We start from the raw sequence: 19,424 nt of genomic DNA, 5'->3' as shown, positions 1-19,424 counted from the left end.
AGTGCGGTGCAATGATTGTCTTGGATATTTTTCTTGTGATCATAAGATCCTGTTGGCCATAGATAATGTAGAATACTGCAAGTCCACTCCACTGGCTTATTGGTGAGATCTGATGGCAGGGCAGTTGCGTGGCCTCAGTTGTAGTGGGAACTAGGCCTCATGCCACACTGTCGCCTGTGGCAGCTGCCCAAGCTGAGGTGACACTGGATTGGGGGCCAGCCCCTCCTGTCAGTGCTGCCCTTCTGTGTTAGCTTGGTGCTAGACAAGCTGGATTGTGTTTATCTGCAGACTGCTGTGTGCTTGATTTTCTGACTGTATGTTCACTGCTATCTTTATGTGCTACATGTGCCTTGTGGTGTTGGTACTAGCTTTTACACCTTGGCCCCAGAGGAACGCTGATTTGTCCGGCTGTATTCATGAGTATTCATATATGGTTGAATGACAATTAAACTTGAACAAATTCTAACAAGACATATTATGTTTCAAGATGTACAAAATGCTGGAGGAACTCAACAGGCCAAGGCAGCATCTATGGAAGAGTACAGTCAATGTTTCAGCAGGGCTGGATAAAAAAGAGGAGGAGTAGAGCTAAAAGGTAGGGGAAGGGAGGGAGAAACACAGGGTGATAGTTGAAACCGGGAGGGGGAGGGGTGAAGTAAAGAGCTGGAAAGTTGATTGGTCAAAGAGATACAGGGCTGGAGAGGGGGGGAGTCCGATAGGAGAGAACAGAAGTCTATGGAAGAAAGAAAAGGGGGGAGGAGCACCAGAGGGAGGCCATGGGCAGGCAAGAAGATAATGCGAGAGAGGGAAAAGGGGATGAGGAATGGTGAAGGAGTTGGTGAGGGGGGAGCATTATGGAAGTTTAAGAAATCGATGTTCATGCCATCAGGTTGGAGTCTACCCAAACAGGTTATAAAGTGTTGTTCATACACCCTGAGTGTGGCCTCATCGCGACAGCAGAGGAGGTCATGGATAGACATATCAGAATGGGAATAGGGAATAGAAATAAAATGGGTGGTCACTGGGAGGTCCTGATTTTTCTGGTGAACAGAATGTAGGTGCTCAGTGAAGCAGTCTCCCAATCTACGTTCAGTCTCACTAATACAGAGGAGGCCACACTAGGAGCACCGGACACTGTATATGACCCCAGCAGCCTCACAGGTGAAGTGTCGCCTCACCTGGAAGGACTGTTTGGGGCCCTGAATGGTAGTGAGGGAGGAGGTGTAGGGGCAGGTGTAGCACTTGTTCCGCTTACAAAGGTAAGTGCCAGGAGGGTTGAATGGACAAGGGAATCACATAGGGAGTGAGCCCTGTGGAACACAGAAAGGGGGTGGGGGAAGATGTGCTTGGTGGTGGGATTCTGCTGGAGATGGTGGAAGTTGCGGAGAACTATGTGCAGGATACAGAGGCTGGTGAGGACAAGAGGAACCCTATCCCTGGTAGGGTTGCTGGAGAATGGGGTGAGAGCAGTCATGTGTGATGCAGAGATGCAGGTGAGGGCAGTGTTGATGGTGGAGGAGGAAGGAAAGCCCCTTTCTTTGAAGAAGGACGACATCTCCTTTGTTCTGGAATTAAAGCCTCATCCTGAGAGCAGATGCATCTGCAGATTGTCTCTCGTTTGTTTCAAGACATTTTCTTTTAATTTGTATGCAATTTTTGAGTTCCCACTTTAACTATCTTAAGTCCTTTTGCTGCAAAGGTGCTTCTTCCTGGATTTCAGAGTAATGTTTCAATTTCTCAGTGTTTCTTTGGAGAGCTGCTTTTCTTCCTGAGTATGAATTTTGTTCTGCATTATGCCAATTAAGCATATTTTAAATAAAGCATCTGAATTGAAATTACTCACCTGATAATGTGTACTGTTTTAATTGCCAGGGCTTATTATTGATGTATTTTAGACAGGATATTTTGTCCTTAAATGGATTAATGTTTTCATTGTATTGCAAGTAATTTTGTATCAGAGAAGCTAGCTCAGTTCCCCAAGGAGCAGAGGAGGTTAAGAGAGGTTTATAAAATTATGAGGAGTATGGATTGAGTACACTCATAGCTGGGGAAGATAAGATTAGCAGCAAACAGGATAGGATTTGGGAGTGCTAAGTACTTGGAATGCACTGTCCAGGAGAGTAGATGAAGCAGGACTGCTGACAGCATTTAAGGAAAGTCTAGACAAGCATTCGCATTGCTTGGGCACTGAAGACTGTGGAGAAAGTGCTGGGAGACGTGATTACTATTGGAGCGAACAACTTGGCCCGATTGGTTTGTTTCCATGCTGTATGATTTGATGACTCCATAACATATCAGTTATTTATGGGAATAAAATGATAAAGATAATGGTCAGAAGTTATAAATACTGGAACGTGCTATTTTCTTGGATTGGTCACAGGCGTTCACTTAAATGCTGCTATTATCAGTGACAATCCAGTTGTCATTTCCGGTATTAACATATTTCTAAGGTGCAAGAAACATGGATATAAGTATCCCTCTTTATAGTTGGCCTCTGTTAATTCACAGAATATTATCATCCCAAAATTATTTGTCACATTGTCTTGAATTATATCTAGCAGTCTAATTTGCTATCTGTTGCGTGTGCTGCAAATTGTTATTTTAGGTATACTTTGTAGCACATGGTTGCCAACTATAGCAAATATTTCATAAATTAGGTTGTGCTAGTTTTGGAAGGCTAAAAAGAGTTAGAAAGCGATGCAAATACTATTTGTATTCAAGTTGGGTACTTCATTATCCAGGAATTAAGCATAAGAGTTTGTAAGTATGTATTTCCCGATAATTTGGAAGTCAGCATATTTCATTAATTGGGTTTTGTTCTGTATATATTTCAAATACCTTGGCCATTTTGAGCACTATTTTACATTACATACAGTAGGTGACTTTTATATGGCTAACATATCATGTTAAATATCCAGCCTGTTTATTATATTACCTAAATAACCTCCTCCTGACAGGTAAATTGGACCTTTCTAAACAAAAAAAAAGTAGTATCTGAAAGTATTATCATTTGTCAACTTTTACTCCTTCCCCTCCCCCCCACGTTCATATTCTTACTTCTACCCCCTTCATTTTCACTCCAGTTGAGGGGTCTCAGCCTGAAATGTAGTCCATTTACTCCCCTCCATAGGTGCTGCCTGACTTGCTGTGTTCCTCCAGCTTTTTGTGTGTGTCATTCACTATTTGGAAGCTGGAAGACCACAATCTCATGAAGAGCTTTTATGAGAGTCACCTACAAAACGATTGTCTAGTTATAAAACACAGTAATAAATATCACTGGCGTATGTTGGACTGATCAATATTAATATATGTAACACACATAAAATGCTGGTGGAACACAGCAGGCCAGGCAGCATCTATAGTAACAAGCAGAGTGATGGGCAGAGAGAGAACAAAAAGGGGAGAGAGGAAAAATAAATAAATCAGTGATGGGGTAAGAAGGGGAGGAGGGGTATTAATGGAAGTTAGAGAAGTCAATGTTCATGCCATCAGGTTGGAGGCTACCCAGACGGTATACAAGATGTTGTTCCTCCAACCTGAGTGTGGCTTCATCTTGACAGTAGTCCTCTCTCTGCCCATCACCCTGCCTGTTCTCCATCTCCCTCTGGTGCTCCCCTCACCCTTTCTTTCTCCCTAGGCCTCCCATCCCATGATCCTTTCCCCTCTCCAACTCTGTATCCCATTTGCCAATCACCTTTCCAGTTCATAGCTTCACCCCACCCCCTCTGGTCTTCTCCTATCATTTCGCATTTCCCCCTCCCCATCCTACTTTCAAATCGCTTAATATCTTTCCTTTCAGTTAGTTCTGACAAAGGGTCTCGACCCAAAACGTCGACAGTGCTTCTCCTTATAGATGCTGCCTGGCCTGCTGCATTCCACCAGCATTTTGTGTGTGTTGCTTGAATTTCCAGCATCTGCAGATGTCCTCGTGTTTGAATATTAATATATAACTATTTTTGACAGCTGTTGACAGAAATTTTGCTGTTAGATATTATAGGATTTCTCTTTAATTCATGTTAAAGTTTGCTGTTAGATTTGATATACTTCACATGATGTTCTTTTGGAAATTCTCCCCTTGATCTCCTTAGTTTTTTCTTTACTGTCTTGTATTTGCGCCAGCTTTTTCTTTTCGGATTCAAACAAGATTTTGCTTGAGACTGTGAAATTGAAAGCAAATATCAAATGATTCTCCCTATCATCATGCCGCTATTTGTATTGCACTGCTATGATGTTATACAAATGTTGGGGTCACAGTTATCCTGAACCATTCTGAAAACTGTGGTGTTGTTATTATTGCTCTAGCCACTGAGGAGATTAATAGCAATTGCAACTTGTAAACAACTGTTTGTTTCTTGATTCATAATATTGTAGAATACTTCCCAACATTCTTGTAAATAGAATCATTCTTGCAAAGAAAACCAAAAATATAACACATTCTATGCACCCTTTGTTTGAACAGAAGCCTCCAGTGCATCTGAACCCAGTCGCCATTGGAGATGGTGTACCTGGCCACGCCTTAGATGTTGTACAGGTCGGCCAGTGGGAGCAGTTGCAGACATTTTTAACCTCTCTCTGTTTCATTCTTTGGTTCCCACCTGCTTTAAGAAGGCCACTATCATCCTGGTACCCAACCTAGACAAGATAACTCTTCCTGGTTTGACCACATCTTTCCTATAACAGGGTGACCAAAACAAGATAGCATGCCTAAACAAATGCAGCCCAGGGGATCCGGCAAGTGCCTTTGAGAAGTGATTCATGAGGATGCTCATGCTGGTGATAGCACATATTAACTCCAGCTTTCCAGATAACTTCCACACACTGCAATTTCACAACCCCCCAGAACAGGTCTATGGCAAATGCCATCTCCCTTGCTCTACACTCATCTCTGGAGCATCTGAACAAAAAAGACACTGAAGTCAGACCTCAGCATTCAATACTACAATTCCATACAAACTCAACACTAAACTCCAGACCCTGGGAGTCAATGCCTTCCTCTGCAGCTGACCAACAGATCACAATCAGTAAAGATAGGCAACAGCACAATTAGTCTAAACAGTGATGCCTACAAGGGTGCATCCTAAGTTCGCTGATCTACTACCTGTCCTTCATGACCACATGGCCAGTTTCAGCTCTAACTCCACCTACAAGTTTGTGGATGATACTGCCGTATTGGGCTGTATCTGAAATAATGATGCGTCAAAGGATGGAAAGGCATTGGAGAATTTAGTAATATGGAGTCAGGATAAGCAACCTTTCCCTCAGTGTCAGCAAAACAATAAAGTCTGTCATTGATTTCAGGAACGGGGATGGTACACATACTTCTGTCAACATCAATGCTGTTGAGATTGAGTGGGTTGAGAGAGCTGAGAGCTTTAAGCTGCTACGAGTGAACATCACCAATACCCTATCCTAGTCCAATCACATAGGCATCATGGCCAAAAAAAAAATCACCAATGCCTTTACTTCCTCAGGAGACTAAAGAAATGTGGGTATCCATTTCCCCATTTACCTTTGCATTTTTTACCACAGAGAGCATCCTATCTGAATGCATAGTGGCTTGGTATGGCAATTACTCTGCATATGACTGCAAGAAATTACAAAAGGTTGTGGACACAGCTCAGCAAATCACAGAAACCAGCCTCCATGACTCCCCTGCATGAATTCTGTCTACACTTCTCACTGCCTCAGTGAAGTAGCCAACATAATCAAAGACATCACCCACCCAGGACATTCTCTCTTCTCCTCTCTGCCACTGGACAGAAGATATCAAAGCCTAGAAGTACATACACCAAGCTCAAAGATAGCTTCTATCCTACTATTATAATACTATGAAATGGTTCTCTAATACAATAAGTTGAATTCTTGATCTCGCAATCTACCTTGTTATGATCTTGCCCCTTTTTATTTACCTGCACTGCACTTTCTCTGATGCTGTTACACCTTATTCTACAAATTTATTGTTTTACCTTGTTCTACCTCAAATCATGAACTCTGTAATGATCTGATCTGTCTGAACAGCATTTATCTTGGTCCATGTGAACTTAATAAACCAATTCTAATTCAAATTTCAACTTAAGAGCATCAAAGGCTGACATATATAACTTTTATTACTTGGAATTGTTCAGAGCAGCTAACTTAGTAGTGAAGTTACAATATGCAGCTATTTTCTTAAATATTAATGCCTAGATAATCTTCTGCACTTGTTAAAATGGCACCCACAGTTTGGTTATCATCCTACTGCATCATACTCTAGCCAAGGCTTTGATGACAACAAACAGGAGCTATGCATTTTTGCAGGTGTAATTCTCTGTCTAGTCCTTCTTTCCTGAGGCAGGGACATTGAATTTCCAAGCATATTTTTGGGCAGGATCTCAAATATATGACAATCATGATACAGTTCATGCAACATGTTATTTTTTATATACATGTATGTTTTAAGAACTGTAAGCAAAGAAAGCAACTTCATGAGTTCTTTTTACAATATTCAAGAACTTTTAAAGGCCTCCATGCATAAGATTGTGAAAATAATATTGTCATCTAATACTGACACATTTTAACTGCTATCAAGAATCATTTGTTCTGCCTCAACTTTCCTTCATGTGCTGGTCTGAATCTAACCCAACATGTAAGGATTATTTTGGTCTGGAATCCAGACCAGATTGAAGATGCCAAGACTTCAGTTCAAAGGAACAGGATAATTAGAAGCACTCTTCTACTTGTAAACAACAAAGATCCACTTTTGATACCAACTGTTGTATAGTATATAGAAAATATACCGTAGTTTTACATGTACACGTAGACAAATAACTATATATATTTTTAAAGAACAGGGTTGTTAGTTACCCAACTTTCATTTAGTGTTCAGATAGGGGTGGTCATAGGATAATGCTGAAAATGTAATAACCTGATCAGCAGTTTCATTAAAATCTGAATCCTATTTTAAAGTTTTTTTTATTTAGCTATTTTTCTGTCAGAACTATTGTTAATGGCATTGGATATGCCTTTTCTGTTTTAAAAGTAGGTTTATACAATATACTTTATTTATTCAGGATATATGAATAATTCTGTAACTGCAAAAGAGAATTAAACTCTATTTCATCATTAAATAGAATGCGAAAGTAAGTGCATTTCCCATGCCCAATCCAATATGGTTTCAGGTGCTCTCACTGATCATTTATTATATACTTTATTAGGTACACTTATGCACCTGCCTGTTAATACAAATATCTGATCAGCCAATCATGTGGCAGCAATTCAATGCATAAAAGCACGCAGACATGGTCAAGAGGTTCAGTTGTTGTTCAGACCAAACATCAGAATGGGAAAGAAATGTGATCTAACTGACTTTGACCATGGGTTGATTGCTGGTGCCAGACAAGGTTGTTTGAGTATCTCAGAAACTGCTGATGTCCTGGAATTTTCACATGTAACTGTGTCTAAAGCTTATGAATGGTGCAAAAAAAATCCAATGAGTAGCAATTCTGTGGATGAAATTGCCTTGTTAATGAGAGAGGTCAGAGGAGAATGGCCAAATAGGTTCAAGCTGACAAGAAGGAGACAGTAACTCAAATAACCACGTGTTACATCAGTGGTGTGCAGAAGTGCATCTCTGAACACACAACACATGGAACCTTGAAGTGGTTGGACTACAGCACCACAAACCCTGGCTACTTTATTAAGGAGGTACCTGATAAAGTGGCAAATTTATCAGATATCACACAAAGTGCAGAGCTGAGCAATTAGAATATTTTGTTCATGTATAAAATATGCATTTTCCCTGATAATTTATGATCCTGAATTCTGATAGATAACAATATTATTGTAATTAATAAATAGTTATTGTTGTAATGAATGCTATGTTAAGGGAGGAGAAATATATTTTGTAGTAAAAGCAAACTATACACAATGACCCTGCTGGCATTTTAATTTTTTGGATATTGTTTACAGCAAGAAATAGACAATTAGATCCAAATTGATCAACCTTAAAATAAGTGCGTTGATAAAAGTATGTGATTAATCCATGCCCATTCATTGTTTTATAGTAAGCATGTTACAATATTATAGCCTGCCTTCAGCCAGTACTGTTTACATTGAATAAATTATCAGTAGGGTCCAATACCTTAATGGTCAGGAACCACTTAAAAGCATCTTTCCTTTCTTCAAACAGTGGATCATTGTAGCTACAAAAGATGGTGCAAAGTGAATCATGACTATGCTATTTTGAGGAATGACTAAACATGATCTAGAAGTGGTACTGAAGTTTACTGTCTTATGGAAAAGAATCACAGAGAATCCACAGTGGGAAGAGAGAACTGTCAAGAATATCTGCAGAAAACCAAGCAAAAGAGGAATGGAGAACTTCACTGTTCAGAAAATTGCTTTAAGAAAATATTTAGTGATCTGGACCAAGTCCATCTTCCACTAGCACACTTCACTATTCTCACCTCTAGCCTCATCCACTGTTCAAATCTCTAAACTCTGATGTTTTTATATTTCTCATATTTTCTTACTGCACAGAGGAAAGCAGTTTGGTCCCATTCCCCCCTCCCCCCCACACACAATGCAAGCATAGACATACAATCATGCCTTCTAAAGATATTTTACAGCAACCATGTAGCACAGGATATGGGAAGAAACCAAAATATTCAAGGAAATCCATGAAGTCACAGCGAGAATGTGCAAAGAAGAATGTCCAGTCTCCGCACAGACAGCAGCAGAGGACAGGCCACTGGAGCGGTGAGGTAGCAGCTCGAACTGCTACACTATGTGCCATTCATCACCGATTTGCTAACCATCTGTATCCATCAGCGCCATACTTCATGTCACATCCTACAGCTCACCTCACATACTCATCAAATTGCTATTCATAACCTGCGGACATTAGCAGCTATTCACAAGGATAGTACATGATATTGCATGGGATATCAACAGACCCAATTCTCCTTGCCTTACTTCTCCTTATTCTCACAACTTCTTCTGATTCAGAAAGCTGAAGTTGACGTAGGTACATTTGTACATCTTACTTACCTTAAATATCAAATACCTCTTCTCCATTTTGCGCTTCAGAGGCTCAAGTACTGAACTTCCCCAATTATAGGAAGGAGGAAGAAATCAGTGAGGATAAAGTGACACTGGTTAGAGACATGATATACTTCAAAACAAAGATAAAGGAGGCTCTGAATGTGATGAGACCTCAGGTCCATAACATTTAGGGCAGAGGCACGAATGGGATGTGTTTTCATCTGCTGAAGGCTAGGCCATGATTAGTTCTGCTCAAAGCACAGATGGTAAAGATAACAGATTTAAGTTGTGCTTTGAAAGCGTGGGACTGCTGCCATATGAGCTCAGATTACCCTTATTGTGATTGGATACAACTATTTCACTGTCTTCTAAGCTGCAGCAGTTAGTAAATACAGGCTAAAGGGTATATTGGCAACTCTGATACTTAAAACAAGAATGGGAAAGCATTATAAATAGATTAAGGAAGTTGATTGGATGGAGTGTATAGCTCAAAGATAGCATGGTTAATGTCAAATCATTAATGCAGACTGTTAAAGTCATGATCTTTCTGCTCTGTGTTCCACTACAAATGCTTAGCTGCGCATACACAAAGCTGCTGACCAACTATGTGAACACATCAATACATTTTTGAACATTAGATAGTTGTACAGTGGCTTAAAAATGCATGCCATAGATCCAATCCCCAATAATTTTTATGTTAACTTCCATTATATGGAAATCATTAGCAAGAATTTATTTCAAACTCCAAAATGTTTAAAAACTGCTTATGGATATTATTATCATCCAAATAACAGATTTTTAGTTTTATATGTAGTGTAATCTTTGGAAGCTGGGTGTTCATCATTATTATTTTTAGCATATGTAAAGCTATAATGAATGGTTTTGATGTGTAATTGCAGCTGTAGAGGGTTGGGTGTACATGCTTAATGAAGGCTGACCTTTATTTCCGATGGGAAATCATCCCTTTTCACTAGACCTGTGGCTGCAGCAATGTTTCCAGCTCCATCCACTGTCTTCTGAGCCACAGCTGAGACTCCTGTGATAACTGCACCACCCACCAAAGAGGCCTGCTCCTTTGTCTTCTCAGCCACTATAAAGCAAGCAAGATTGCTTTAATACATATTTAAAAAAACATATCTTATTTCAGTTCCTAAATGACACTGTTTTAATCAATTTGAAATGAACTGCTTAAACTGTTTATCTTTTTAGGATCTTTTAAATGTTTATGTCCATTTATCGATGTTTTATTTCAAGAAAAAATCATTTTGGAATAGAAATGTAATTTTTATTTATAGATGCTGGAAATTGTTAAATGGACTGCCTGCCCTTAGCTGGTTATGCAATATTGATTTTGTTTGAGAAAACAGAAAGAACTAAAGCCCAACTTATGTGATAGCCTGTAAGAAAGAGTTATAAAACATAGAAACATAGAAAGTAAGAGCAGAAAAGGCCATTCAGCTCCACCACACAAAAAGATCATGGCTGATCATCTAACTTGTAACTACATTCCCAATATCTCTCATACCTCTTAATGATTTTTGTGTCTGAAACAATTCTAAAATGAATTTATTATTTGAAGAGTTTTAACAAAGGAGTATCATGAGCAATTCAATATCGTTAACAGTAGAAACTGATCAGATTGCATCCTTCAAGATTTTCAAGAGCATTATGAGTTGGTAAGGATATCACAACAAGATAGTCATCATCCTCAAGGTTCTGCTGTGGTTTGAGAACAGTAACATTTAGGGCCGGACAATGTTGAAGAAGCTGTTAAGGTCTGAATGACTGTCACTTTTTTAAAAAATTGCTGAGGCTGCTTCCAAGCTAGAACAAGAAACAACAGCTACATTTCACTGTTAGATAAACACTGCGGTATCACAGGGGTCACAGTTAGCTTGTGCTGCATAACAATTGACTTCTTCCTTTGTCAAAAAGCAATGCACGGCATGAACTTCCCGAAGACCATGAACTTCCTGAAGGAGCCAAGTCAGAGATTCAGATATAATCCTTAACCATAAAAACTTCAACTCCTGGAGAGTGCAACCCGTCTGTGACTATATACAACACATAGCCATGGTAGAATAACAGCTAGCATGATGCTATTACAGTTTGGAGCACTGGAGTTCAAAGTTCAATTATGGCATCCTCCACAATAAACTAAGACCATGGGTTTCCTCCAGGAGCTCTGCTTTCCTCCCACAGTCCAAAGACATGCCACTTAGTAGGTTAATTAGTCATTGTAAATTATCCAGTGGTTAGGCTAAGGTTAAGTCAAAGGGTTGCTGGGTGGTGTGGCTCGGTGGGCCAGAAGCACCTGTTCTGTACTGTATCTCTAAATAAAAAATATAACATTACAATTGCCAGATTTTACTGTTACACCTTTATCTTTCAGCCACTATGCCAGTCACAACAATGGATATCTTTTCACTGTCCAGAATGAAATCAATGCATAAGAGCAACAAGTGCCTTAACAAGAACCAACCAGCTGCTAACTAATCAAACAGACTGCTGGCATCCTCAAATGATGCTAGTGCTCACTGAACCATCATGAAGAAGCCTTGTGATATACCAAATAGCTAGTACACCCAAAAACAATACACGGTTGGATGATAATATTTCAGCTTCCCTTTAAACAGAGCAGAAGTCATCCATAATCTGCATTTCGTAGGTCTCCTAATCAGTTTGCACAATGCTGGGCAATCAGATAAGCTCAACTTTTCCTGACAATCACAGGATTAGAAGTAAAATGGGAAGAGAAGAAAAAGACACAGGAAGAAAAAAAAGGCAATATATAGGAGTTTATTCCAGCTGAGCAATCAGAGAACAGCTGATTATACCATGCATTCAGTTTTCATCTTGTTTTCTTTGTTGCTGAACATCAGTGCTTGCTTGAGAGCACTGACAGAATAAAAGACAATGCTATCAACTTTTCAAACTATATTTAGACATCCATCCAGAGACAAATCTACTGTATACAAACTTTAATTAATCACTGTGCAATTTGTCCCAGTTCATGCCCTGTGCATCTTCCCTTGACCTCGTGTTCTACCAATAGCTACGGCATGTCTGCAGACTGCAGCCGGGAAGACTGCGGACTTTCAGTAGGGAGAATGTCCAGTAGGCTCAGTGAGAGATTGCACCTCTCCTCACAAACAGTAGTACCCAAACTGGCTGGTAGATGAGAAACAGCAGTCATTAGAGAAGACAGCAGTGAAATCATGTATACTGCTGTTCTGCAGGCACCAACAGATTCATGCTCCATAGACTCACTGTCAACTTCCCAAGGCAAGTCTCAGCAATTCTCAAGAACAGACAGTAGAAGTGCTGTGAATTCTACAAAATCTTTTAAACACTTGCATCTAGGGCCATGATGGTACCAGTTTGAGCTTGCATGGTTAATATCTGAATTTCTACTACAAAATTCAGATAATATGTCAATGATTTGGAGTTTGGAATTGATAACTTTGTAGTGAAGTTTGCGGACAATATGAAGATGGGTGGAGAGGCAGGTTGTGCTGAGGAATCAGGGAGTCTGCAGAAGGACTTAGACAGAATGAGGGAATGGGCAAAGAAGTGGTAGATGGAAAACACTGCATGGAAGTGTATGGTAGTGCACTTTGGTAAAAGGGATAAAGGCATGGACTATTTTCTAAATGGGGAAAAAATAAAAAATAACAGATGCCAAAGGACTTGGGAGTCCTTGTGCAGGATTCTCTAAAGGATAACTTGCAGGTTGAGTTGACGGTAAGGAAAGCAAATGAAATGTTAGCATTCATTTGGAAAGGACTAGAATGTAAGAGCAAAGATGTATTGCTTTATAAGGCATCGGTCAGACCATACCTGGAGTACTGTGAGCAGTTTTGGGCCCCTTATCTAAGAAAATGTGCTTGCATTGGAGAGGGTCCAGAGATGTTCATGAGAATGATTCCAGGAAAGAAAGGGTTAATGTATGTGGAGCATTTGATGACATTTAGAAGAATGAGGGTAGAATCTCATTGAAACCTATCAAATATTGAAAGGCCTAGATAGAATGGATCCAGAAATATTGTTTCCTATAGTGGGGAAGTCCAAGACTGGAGGGCAAGCCTCAGAACAGAGGGATATCCACTTATAAGGAAGATGAGGAGGAATTTCATTACCTAGAGGGTAGTGAGTCTATGAAATTTGTTTCTGCAGATGTCTGTAGAGACTAAATATTGACTATATTTAAAGTGGCCGTTGCTAGGTTCTCGATTAGTCCAGATGTCTAGGGTTATGGAGAAAAGGCAGGAGAGTGGGGTTGAAAGGGTTAAGAACTCTGCCACAATGGAATGGCAGAGCAGACTCAATGAACTGAAATGCCCAATTCTGCTCCTATGTCTTGTGGTCTTGTAATGGATGACTTCTGCTTCTGTTTAATGGGTAACTGAAATACCAGTCATCCAGCCAGACATAGTGATTGGGTGTGCTAGCTTTGAAGTGGGGTTTCTGTCACTTTCACAAGAGGAAAGAAGGGCCCCAATCTCAATACAAAGCCCTTTACAAGGTTATCACTGGACTCCCTGCAGCTCAAAGATATCACATACATACTTTTGATCAAGCTTAGCAATGCATCAAGCATTTCATTACGGAAACTCATGAGCTTGCTTCAGAAGATTGTTTGCCCACTGTTTTTACCTGTGTATGGCCATGGCTAATGAAGAATTGAAACCTTTTTAAATTTACAAAATACACTCTCCGTAGGCTATTTATGTACAGTGACTCACTATTTGAAGTTGTCTACTCCTAAGCTGATCTCTATGGTAATGCTATGAAGAGTTTGTATCTGAACTACTGACAAGTTTTAGGTCTAGTGTTGGAGTGCACTCATTTTCCTGTCTTGGTATGAGTCAATGATTGCCCTGGTTTGACTTCCTGGCTAACCGAACGGGCAGTACTGAGATGAAGTTGCTGGGTGCACCACTTGTTAATCATCGGAGAGTTTGAAATCATCAAGAAGCGAACAGTGGGAAGGATTAGGTATAATCATCAATTTTAGTTATGGACATTTTATTGACAGCTCTAATTATGATTTGGATTCTCTCCTCTCGGTAGCAAGTTCTGTCTAGTTTTTGCTTCTGCTCATTGAAAGGTGCCTTCTCTTAAATAAAAGAGGGAAATATGTTAATATGTGTTGTTTAGATTATGTGTCTGTCCTGGGAGAATTCCTAGCAGTCTAAAAAGTTGTGAGATTGGCAAATAATGCTTGGAAAGCGGTGCAGCACATGAGGAAATGATGTACCAAATGAAATTTAGGCCCCTAGATGATAGAGATTATTGGTAGTGAATGATAAGGCCATGTGCATTGAGCAAGGCTAGTGGTTCCTTTGGGGAGATATGGCATTTGAAGATTTGTTCAATGATCTTGACAATGCTTGTGTGATCATTGCATATTTTGTCTCACCACATTCATGTGCTTGGAGCTGCTCTACCCACATAACCCAATACTACTGTTGGAAAGGAGAGGAGAGAGAGATACCGCTTCTACCTCTTCCAACGATTCTGAGTGAGGCACAGAGAGATCGGTATTTACTGACTATTACCTTTATTGTTCAAACTAACAAATACGTGAATTCATACATTAAATACCTTGTGCGCACAACTGCTAAGTACCCCTGACTCTCCTGGATAGTCAAAGAATAGCAAAGGTATTACCCGGGCGGAGGAATTTACGCTGGCCAGGCACTCCTTGTTCCTCGTGGTCCCGACTCACTCTCCACGTGTTCACACAGGGTTCTTCTCGCTTGTGTCTGCGACGGTTATTCTTCGAAGTTACCGCCACCGGCGCAAAGCATCCACTTTTATATCCATTGCTTATCAATTCAAATGTTGAATTCCCATGTCATTGGCCGCAGGTCATGTGTCTGGCCTTTAACACCTGGTCATTGGCTCTGGTCCAAAGCAGCATCCATCTATTGTCCTCTCCTCATCAAAGGACGGTTGCTGACTCATGGCTCTTTGCTCTCAGTCAGCAATGAGCTTGAATCACCTCAGGCATTCACAAGTCTGCATGTTATAGCCAACCAAAGAACACCTCACAAACAACTCCTTATTTGGAAATGCAGAAATGCAGTCCAGCAGATTACCTGAGGAGTCTTTGTGTCCTCTTTAAAACACTAATCAAGTCCAGCATGTCAAGCTCACAAAATGGAGAATCGAGTGTCTTCACAAAATGGCAGCCTCCATTCCCCAAGCACACGGCAAGAACAAAGACTGTTTCCACTGTCCTTGATTCATTTGAATTCACTGATTTGAAGATTGTCATTCTTTCTGGCCAACACTACAATTTTACCACTGCTGCTCTATCATTTGCTTTGAAGGAATATAGGTCCACTATGGTTAGAGAATCAGTCGCCATCTCTTCCTCATCTACCAAAAACTTGTTACTACATCTGAAAATGTGAGTGCTTATTCTAGCTACACACATGCTGGTATATACTGTGAAGATCTCTGGAATGACTACCACCAATAATACCAACCATAATTTATTTTGTCTTTAAAAAGTACGAATTAGGCTTATATCAACTCTGTGCATTTCAAACACAGCACCAAGACACATGATGAAACACAAAGACATTCAAAAATATAATTAGCTTTGTCTACTATAGCAGAAACCATAATAATGAGCAGGCAGTAAAAATTCTATTTGGATTCTAGGTCTCATTTTCCAGTGCCATCTAATTTAACTCCCAAAGATTTATACACCGTTCAAAATGTTCAGCTGAGAAATAAAATAAAGAAATTAGCAATTTGGAATCTTTTCCCTCATTAAAAGCATGCTGTTAACTTGTATAGTCATTTTAGTTTGCAGCTATACCTTTATGTTAAGCACTTTGTAAAAGAAAAGTTGCAGAGTCTAATCTAATCTAGTACTGCATTAGAGTGGTAGAAACAAAAACCTGGGCAGTTAAAGGGCTCGATACTTGTGAATATGAAATATGTTTTTAACTATGGTCTCCTGACATTGTGTAGGCATCTCAAAATCATAAATTAGCAATGAAGTGTACTGGAAAGATTCCAAATCTTGAACTGGTATCCTTAATTTTATCTTTCATTCAGCATGTGCTCAACAAATGTATCTATTCCATCTTCCACATAATTATACATGTAATTTGATTTATACATCCTGATCTGGTTGAGGAAACACTGAGAATATGTTGTTCATATCTCTTATTTCTACAATAATTTGAACACAGAATGATATGTACAATGTAAATGCAATCTAAATTTAATTGATTTTTCATCAGTCTGGTCTATCAGTCGGTCAGCCACCAGTGGAGTGCCTCAGGGATCTGTTCTGGGACCCTTACTCTTTGTGACTTTTATAAATGACCTGGATGAGGAAGTAGAGGGATGGGTGAGTAAGTTTTGCTGATGACACAAAGGTTGGAGATGTTGTGGATAGTGTGGAGGGCTGTCTGAGGTTACAGTGGGACATTAATAGGATGCAAAACTGGGCTGAGAAGTGGCAGATGGAGTTCAACCCAGATAAGTGTGAAGTGGTTCATTTTGATATGTCAAATATGATGGCAAAATATGGTATTAATGGTAAGACTCTTGGCAGTGTGGACGATCAAGGGAATCTTGGGGTCTGAGTCCATAGGACACTCAAAGCAGCTGCGCAGGTTGACTCTGTGGTTAAGAAGGCGTACGGTGTATTGGCCTTCATCTATTGTGGAATAGAATTTAGGAACTGAGAGGTAATGTTGCAGCTATATAGGACCCTGGTCAGACCCCACTTGGAGTACTGTGCTCAGTTCTGGTCACCTCACTATAGGAAGGACATGGAAACTATAGAAAGGGTGCAGAGGAGATTTACAAGGATGTTGTCTGGATTGGGGAGCATGCTTTATGAAAATAGGTTGAGTGAACTTGGACTTTTCTCCTTGGAGCGATGGAAGATGAAAGGTGACCTGATAGAGATGTATAAGATGATGAGAGGCATTGATCATATGGATAGTCAGAAGCTTTTTTCCAGGGCTGAAATGGTTGCCACAAAAGAACACAGGTTTACGGTGCTGGAGAGTAGGTACAGAGGAGATATCAGGGGTAAGTGTTTTACTCAGAGAGTGGTAAGTGTGTGGAATGGGCTGCCAGCAACAATGGTGGAGGCGGATACGATACGGTCTTTTAAGAGACTTTTGGGTAAGTACATGGAGCTTAAAAAAAATAGAGAGCTATTGGTAAGCCTAGTAATTTCTAAGGTAGAGACATGTTCGGCACAACTTTTTGGGCTGAACGGCCTGTATTACGTTGTAGGTTTTCTATGTTTCTATGATATTAGTCAAATTCAAATTGGTCCTGCAAATGAGTCTATAAACTGCTGTGTTGTTTCAACAAAAGTCAATTGAATACTTCATATTCTTTATAAAGTCCAAGACTTTAACTTATTTTAAAAGGTAGTGGATAAGATAATACTTCATGAATATATTAAGATATCATATGTCAAAAATCACACGAGTGTATCATGCTTCTACTTGTTAATAATTTCACTTTTTGCAAAAACTAAATCACCAACACATTTATTTGGAAGACAACCTTTTAGTGGAATGCTTTGCCTGATTGCAGTGAAATTCAGTCATGCATTTAACTTCACTGTTTGCAACACAATAATCATTGTTAACAATGTACAGGAGAACAAGTTATTCAGCTACAGGTACATTGTAACTAAGCCATGCTGCTGGCAAGAGATTATTTTCACACATGCTCTGTTGAACTATAAAAATTATTGACATTACTCCATGGTCACATTGATAGATTAATCACATTATCAACATTAACAACCTACCTAAGGTAGAACTAAAGCCAATCTACAGTCCTTGATGTCGAGGAAGGAAGCATTATGCTTTTGATGCTGGTTCAAAAATTTAACTTCTGGATTGTTATACATTTTAACTCTTCTATGAATTTGATAAAATTCATCAAAATTCTGCTGAATTTACCTGAAACGACGCTTGAAACACCTTCTTTGGTTTTGGACCCTGAGAGAAGATTGAATATAAATATCATTACTTTTATGAGTTTTTGTGAAACCATCATTGTTTTCTCAGATTATTTTATTTACTAATATTTATTGCTACATGCCTCCATGATATTGTTAGCTTTATAGGCAGTGACACTGAAGTAAATGTGTTGGATGTATACATAGAAATATATATTCATGGATGTATACAGAATATATCCTTGGAAAAAGGATATACTTTGCAGGGTTATAGAGAGTGCCATATGGCTGGTCCATCTGCTCAGCGGAAATAAGACCTTTGAGACTGAATCAGACTGCAGCAAATAACGAGAGCAGCTTTGGAAGAATACAATATTCTCTGGAGAATAAATATAAACGGTTTTTTTTTGCAACTGCTCCTATTAATTTGAATTTGGAGTATTAATTAAACACGCTTTAGTATATCATACATATCCCAACTATAGAAGTCACTTATCAGTTACTGTCGAAAGGAAGGTTTCGTTGTGAAGATATTACCTTACTAAACACACCGGCTGGGTTAAAATTGACAGTTCCCAGTCTGTACATACCGACGTAAAGAACCCCCTCTTTAGTTTTCTCTGCTGCCTCCGCTACTCCCTGCTTGGTTTTCTCAGCCGCGGCAGCCACTCCTTCCTTCGCTTTGGACAATCCTTTCATAAAAACATCCATTTTGGTCCTCGATCAGCGGAGCACTGCAGAATAAACATCAACTAAATCTGATTTAATCACCCCTAAACATAGAAGGTAATAGGCATCGACAAACAAATTTTTACAAACATACTGACCTCTGTCAGACTGGATAATAATGGATTGGGACAGATTTTTATCAAAACACCATGAAGAGGGGGGTGCTTTCAGATTAAATGAGGAGAGAGAGCATCCTGCTCCGCCGCGATGATGCCACCGATAGACTGACCTGTCAGCTTACTGCTCCTGTGGTGCTGTCTGCAGACTGCTCCCTCAAAGCTCCCGTCTTCTCCGTATCTATCGCTCTTCGGAAAGCGCCTGTGATTTCATCAAAGTGCCGTGTAACCACACACGGACACTCACTCACACATCCTCCCCTTTCGAGGAATGTAATTCCCCTAAGAGGGAATACATCATTTTCACCGAAGATCTCGCGTCTTTGCCGTTACCACGACTTCAATACCCCCCCCCCCCCCAATGTGTCGAACGGGATTGCGGTGTAACGGTTGAGCAACCTTTAGTTTCCTTTTTTTAAAACATATTTGAAAATGTTCCTCTCTCCACCCCGACGACATTTCGCACACAAGGATTCTGAAGTGTGCGAAACACCTATTGGTTAACGGAGCTAGTTCTGTAAAGCATTATGATAACAATGCTTGGGTGACATAAAGAACACGCTTATACTTTAAGATTAAACGCCCGTGGAAAGTAAGAA

At 39.8% G+C, this 19,424-nt stretch overlaps 1 protein-coding gene across 2 annotated transcripts in view; it reads right to left on the bottom strand.

Annotated features, from left to right (window-relative positions):
* Nucleotides 1–19,150, bottom strand: part of sncb (synuclein, beta) — a 72,374-nt gene extending 53,224 nt beyond the window's left edge. The window contains exons 1-4 of one of the 2 annotated variants that reach the window (XM_073068001.1): nt 18,939–19,150; nt 18,571–18,714; nt 17,982–18,020; nt 9,960–10,111 (exon numbers count right to left, since the gene is read on the bottom strand). In XM_073068001.1, coding sequence (XP_072924102.1) covers nt 9,960–10,111; nt 17,982–18,020; nt 18,571–18,691 — 312 coding nt within the window. In that variant the 5' untranslated portion in view covers nt 18,692–18,714; nt 18,939–19,150. Of the gene's footprint in view, nt 1–9,959; nt 10,112–17,981; nt 18,021–18,570; nt 18,715–18,807 lie in introns of both variants that reach the window. The other variant, XM_073068002.1, reaches the window with a different exon arrangement.
* Between the last annotated feature and the right edge of the window lie 274 nt (nt 19,151–19,424).

Source organism: Hemitrygon akajei, chromosome 15 (genome assembly GCF_048418815.1).
Source record: "Hemitrygon akajei chromosome 15, sHemAka1.3, whole genome shotgun sequence".
Lineage (NCBI taxonomy): Eukaryota > Metazoa > Chordata > Chondrichthyes > Myliobatiformes > Dasyatidae > Hemitrygon > Hemitrygon akajei.
This window is presented reverse-complemented; position numbering and strand designations above follow the sequence as displayed.